Here is a 5,764-nt window from a genome sequence, read left to right as displayed (position 1 = left end):
CTCTCTCTCTCTCTCTCTCTCTATATATATATATATATATATATATACACATGCGCATACAAACATATGGCTGTTCTTGGCCTTGAAATCAGTTTTTCAGTCTTTCTGATATTTCCAGATCAGTAACCTGTGACAGTTTTTCCTGCAGGGCTGTTGAAATGTGCGACAAATTTTCTCTGTCGTGCTGTTCGACTGAAAGGCCTGAAGTACAGCACCCGAGCAAAGATGAAGCCAGGTATGATTTACAAATGGTTTGGTTTTAGTTACTATGCACCATTATGCATTAACATTTACAGCAGTGGGTTACATCAGCTTAAAATCATTAACCAGCTGGACTTTAAAGTGTCAGGCTGTCATAAAGCACAGGATTTAGCATGTGGCAGTCAGAGAGTCTGTCTCCCAGTGCTCTGCGGAGCATTATTCGGCTGCAGAGTCGGGATATTAAGAACACCTCTGGTATCGCTGCAGGTATGAAGGGTGAAATTATGATTAGTAAATACACTGTAAATCTTGTGTTGATGTTATGATTTTATTTTTGCTTGAGCCAAGCACATTCCAACTTGACAGAAGAATATGATTTATACTGGTGGATTCATGTTTTGTTAACTTTCAAATTGAGAATTCTAATTATGCAGTATATTGATCAGTGAATGCATTGAGTGAATTTACAGTATTCGCTTTCTGTAAACAAAGTAGAAGAAATTAATCATTTAAATCATTTGTGTCAGAACTTTCTGCATATAGTGCCCAGCCTCAGAAATAACATGTGACTACTGCATTATGACACTGTGAACCTTCACTCTTTTGAGACTTTGGCATCTAAGCTGGATTGCTCTCTCCAAAAACCCTAAAGGAATGCTAATATTTCTAATGCAATTTTGAACCAACTCTAAAATAAATAAAACATGAGTCATGAAAGTGTCAAATATAACTGCACTGTATAAACTGAAAGCTGAAACTTTAGTTCGTTGTTCCAGTAGGATCTTTTTATGGGACTAGGATTGGATCCAAATTTTCGATATCATTTAGGACATTATTTACATACCAAATTGTAAATCCTTAATCTGCAAAACATTTTTAAAGATTTTATTTAAGTCTGCAAGCATGAAGACAGCTGCAAGATCTCACAGACAGTATTACTGTGTTTACTGACAGGATATCAACAGGCTAATGTGGTGATCTTGCACAAGGATCTTGCTGATGACTTTGAGGCGTTTTGCAGAGCTAACAGTAGCCCCCTACCGCTGCTGTACAGGAGCAAATGTGGAGAATGGAGCTGTGGCCCCCTCGCCACAGGATCTGACATCAGGTATCTTCACACCAAAGTGTTCACTAACAGAAATGAAGTCCCTTCTCCTTTTTATTCCTTTTTATTTTATTTTATTTTATTTTATTTTATTTTATTTTATTTTATATTTTATTATTTTATTTTATTTTATTTTATATTTTATTCACCAACCACTGAGTAAATAAGTGGTGGGAAAATAAAAACAAATCCTGTTTAATAGGAGGCTGTTCCTTTACAGATTATCTTTAGTCACAGACAGCTGTAAAAGATTAATTTTTTTGACTATAAAGTGTTCTGATGCCATCTTGCCATTTAATAATTACACCCAGAGATAGACTAGGGCAAAAAAGGGCTGGACAACCCTTGAAGGGATAGTTCACCCAAAAATAAAAATTCCATCATCATTTATTTCCCTTTATATTGTTCCAAACCTGTATGAGTTTCTTTTTGTTAAACACAAAAGAAGATATTTTGAAGAATGTTTGTAACCAAACAGTTGACCGTAGACTTCCAAAGTCAATAGCTACTGTCAACTGTTTGGTTACCAACATTCTTCAAAAATGATTTTATTTAACTTGTGCATTGTCCTGTCTTTCTCTCAGGGAGGACTGTCCAGGGTACTGTGTGTTTGAGAACGGTGTGCTGATGAAGAAGGTCGCTAGTTTATCCTCTTACACTCCTCAACTTCAGGACATGGTTACATTCTACCTTGGCTGTAGTTTTGGTTTTGAATCAGCCTTGAAGGCCGCTGGGGTTCCAGTGAGAAATGTGGAACAGGGTAAAAATGTCAGCATGTACAAGGTCAGTAAACACCTCGGGCCTGGATTACATCCGTGTGCAGTAGCGCCTACAGCGTATTACTTGATTTTGCTTGTGTCAGATGTTTTCCCTGTTTTGAAATTGAAAAAATGACCAGAAGGAAAAATCCTTTAGGTCAGAGTGCTTATGCCTGTTTTTGTTTTGTTTTGCTTTGTGTTTGCAGACCTCGGTAGCTTGTATTAGAGCAGGTCAGTTTCACTGTCCGATGGTGGTGAGCATGAGACCTGTACCAGAAGACAAGCTGGACAATGCGGCTCAAAGCACACACGGGATCCCACTGGCACATGGAGGCCCTGTCCATATTGGAGACCCTAGTATGTACATATTTATAAAAAAGAAAATAATAATTTCTCACTAATCATATACAACTTTGAATGATCTTAAAGGGGTCATATGATGCTTTTTTAAAGATCATCTATTCACGAACAGCTTGTAACACTCCAAAGAGAAAGGAAAACTTGAAATCGCATCATATGACCCCTTTAAGGTGATTTTCAATAGATAATTTTGTCAGTTCCCCTCAAATTAACAGTTATTCAGTTTATCTATTTTTAATAGTATATCTATTGTTTTAGCCGTTTAAATAAATAAGTGCTTTAAAAAAAACTTTTTGCTGGAAAAATGTTTGTGCTATATTTTTCTTAATAAATTGCACTTGATTTGATTAGCTGTATTTTTGTATTGTTTATATGCTATTATAGTGCTATTATATTTTGAATTAACATTTATTTTTCTACTTTCAGTTTTCATTTTAGTTTAAGTTTCAGTACTTATATTACTTATGTAATTATAGTACTTAAAATTATAAACATTTCCTTGGGAACTAACTGGAATAAAATAAGTTTAAGTTTTTCATCTATATTTTATTTTATTTTTATTTTTTATTTTATTTAAAGGAATAGTTCACCCAAAAATGAAAATTTGCTGAAAATGTACTCACCCTCAGACCATCTAATATGTAGATGAGTTTGTTTCCGTATCAGAACAGATTTGGAGAAATTTACCATTACATCACTTGCTCACCAATGGATCCTCTGCAGTGAATGGGTGCCGTCAGAATGAGAGTCCAAACAGCTGATAAAAACATTACAATAATCCTCTCGACTGCATTACTTGATGTCTTGTGAATTGAACAGCTGTGTGTTTGTAAGAAACATCCATCATTAAGGCATTTTAACTTTAAACCATTGCTTCTGCCCAAAATACTGTAAGTGTCCAAATACTTTTTGGGACCATTGTAAATACCAAGCAGGTTCATGGAGGATATGACTAATGGTGGAATTTGCTCCTAAGAGCCCATCTGTAATACTTAACTGCGTGTGTCTGATCAAAACATGTCTAAACATACTCCAACTGTTAACATTTCAGGGGCTTTGAGGTGGAAAAATTAACTCCTCTTTAAACATCTCGTAAGCACCCTTAATTCTCTTGCAGAGCTGCTGGGTATCCAGGACTTGTCACAACCAGACTATGGGGACCCAGTGAAGCAGTGTCCCGGTGACGTGCCTGTGTTCTGGGCCTGTGGGGTCACTGGTGTTGAAGCTGTACAGAGCTGCAGTAAGGTTTCTCCAAAAACTGTAGTTGCACTGTTTGGTGCTGCTAGTGGAGTAGAAATGACACACTTCACCTTTAAGATTAAATGTCACTGGGTTTTCAGTACACTTGAAGTTTTGTTTCTTTAATGTCATTTTTTGCGGCATACACAGATCATTTTTATGCCGTGTGTAGGAGAAGAACTGCATGTTGACCTTTTGCTTTTTAATGTTGCAGAGCCCGCTCTGGCATTCACACACTCTCCTGGCTGTATGTTCATCACCGATCAAAAGGCAGAAACTATTTCTCCCCTCACTCTTGAGCCAGCACAATGCCATTTGAGTTTCTGCATTTCCCAGAATCCTCAGCATTATAGTATCGCTAGCAAAAGAGCTGTTCAACAAATTCGAGCAATTGAGGAGCTTGTTGTTGAAGACCCAGGTATGAAGCAGCACAATTCTGCCCCCCCACCACCACCACCTCAAAATAAAAGTATTTAAACGCATAGACACACTTAAAATATGTTTATATATAAAATAAAATAAAATAAAATAAAATGGAATATATTTTGTATTGAGTGGGTTGCTTTTTGAGGAAAAACATGTTGAGATCACATGAACAGCTGTTATTGGACATTTTATCTTAATTGTGGCTGACTGCAGAAAGTGCATTTCTTTTTAAAATGCTTTATCTAGTGACAACTGACAAAACAAATGCAAAGTATAATATATATGCATATATATGTATGTGTGTGTGTGTTATAACAACAATGACAATATTAACAGTAATATATATATTTTTTTTCATTTTTATTAAATAGAAAACAAAATACATTTAAAAAAACATAATTAATTCCAAACCAAATACAAAAGTCTGAAAAAAGGTTCTGGATAAAAGTTCAAGTCTTTACAATAGTTTTCAAGATAATGATATAAAATAATGAATGAATTAAGAATAAAACAAATATTTTTTTTCTAAAGGTTTGTCATAAAAAATAAGATATTTTTATTTTCCAAAATAATGTCAGCTCCAGAAATCTCCCTTAATAAAACCTTAAAATTACACCAGAAAAATAAATAATACTCTCATCATCAATCTTTTTTTTAAATCTGTATATGGCCTGGGATACATTTTAAAAGAAACCATCTCAAATCTTATTGGTGACACAATATTTACTAGATACCATAAAAGCCACTTCCAAATAATATCCTGGAAACGTTAATTTCTACATTGGCATTGTAAACTCAAGATATTTGTGTAATGCTACATCCACACCACTAGGTGTTCGTGTACGTCCACGACAACGTAGTCATTTTTGTTTTAGTAGTTGTGCTATTGATTGCACCATTGTTGACATTTATGCATTTTTAAGTGTGGCCCAAGTGTACAAATTCTTTTTTGGTATCACTGTCTGCCATTGTGAAGTTTTTTTTTTATTTTGTTTTACTGTGATGTTTAAACAAAATGCCATAATTGCACCTTCCAGTGAAAACAAAAGACTCTCTAGTGCAGGATTTCTCCAATCTCCACTTTTGAGTGCAATGCCCGCATCTCAACAACCGATGCATAGAACCCAAGTCCCCATCCTACATTGATTTTCTTTTCTTTTTCAATAATGCATTACACTCACATGTTACAATACTGAAGAAAAGATCTGTTGCTAGTTCCATTTCATCATGCCTTGACATCAGTAACTCTGTGGTTTGTGTGCAGGTTCAAGAGGTATCCGGGCCCTGTTCTTGCAGGATGAGCTCCTAAAGGCCTGTCTCTCACTGTCCCATTCCTCCTCTGTTCTCATCACCACTGGTTTCCCCACACACTACATGCACAACCCCCCTGAAGAGACTGATGGCCCACCCGGGGCCATCGCCATGGCAGCTATGCTTCAAGCACTCCGCAAAGAGGTGGTCATCGTGACGGATGGGCGCGCTTTGGAGATGAATCAGCACATCATGCGGGATGCTGTAAAGAAAGGTGCCCCCATCATTGCTGATTTAGTGTTTTTGAGATATTCTTTGGTTGTGCTAGCCAGACGTGATAAAGCGACATGCAAATTAACATTTTAGGGGGTAGACTTGTCATGTCTGGTTAGGACAGGGTCTTACTGTACCATGTTTTCTGAAT

The 5,764-nt window shown here is 36.3% G+C and overlaps 1 protein-coding gene across 3 annotated transcripts in view; it reads left to right on the top strand.

The window, feature by feature from the left end:
* LOC107679776 (UPF0317 protein C14orf159 homolog, mitochondrial-like) overlaps nucleotides 1–5,764 on the top strand; it is an 11,616-nt gene that overhangs the window by 1,370 nt on the left and 4,482 nt on the right. For 2 of the 3 annotated variants that reach the window (XM_016475417.1, XM_016475419.1), the window contains exons 2-8: nucleotides 137–235; nucleotides 1,156–1,309; nucleotides 1,891–2,089; nucleotides 2,271–2,421; nucleotides 3,542–3,664; nucleotides 3,878–4,081; nucleotides 5,354–5,614. In XM_016475417.1, coding sequence (XP_016330903.1) covers nucleotides 137–235; nucleotides 1,156–1,309; nucleotides 1,891–2,089; nucleotides 2,271–2,421; nucleotides 3,542–3,664; nucleotides 3,878–4,081; nucleotides 5,354–5,614 — 1,191 coding nt within the window. The remainder of the gene's footprint in view (nucleotides 1–136; nucleotides 236–1,155; nucleotides 1,310–1,890; nucleotides 2,090–2,270; nucleotides 2,422–3,541; nucleotides 3,665–3,877; nucleotides 4,082–5,353; nucleotides 5,615–5,764) is intronic. The other variant, XM_016475418.1, reaches the window with a different exon arrangement.

Source organism: Sinocyclocheilus anshuiensis, unplaced genomic scaffold, assembly GCF_001515605.1.
Source record: "Sinocyclocheilus anshuiensis isolate Anshui unplaced genomic scaffold, SAMN03320099.WGS_v1.1 scaffold676, whole genome shotgun sequence".
Taxonomy (NCBI): Eukaryota; Metazoa; Chordata; class Actinopteri; order Cypriniformes; family Cyprinidae; genus Sinocyclocheilus; species Sinocyclocheilus anshuiensis.
Note: the sequence above shows the minus strand (reverse complement) of the source record. Positions and strands in the feature narration are given on the sequence as shown.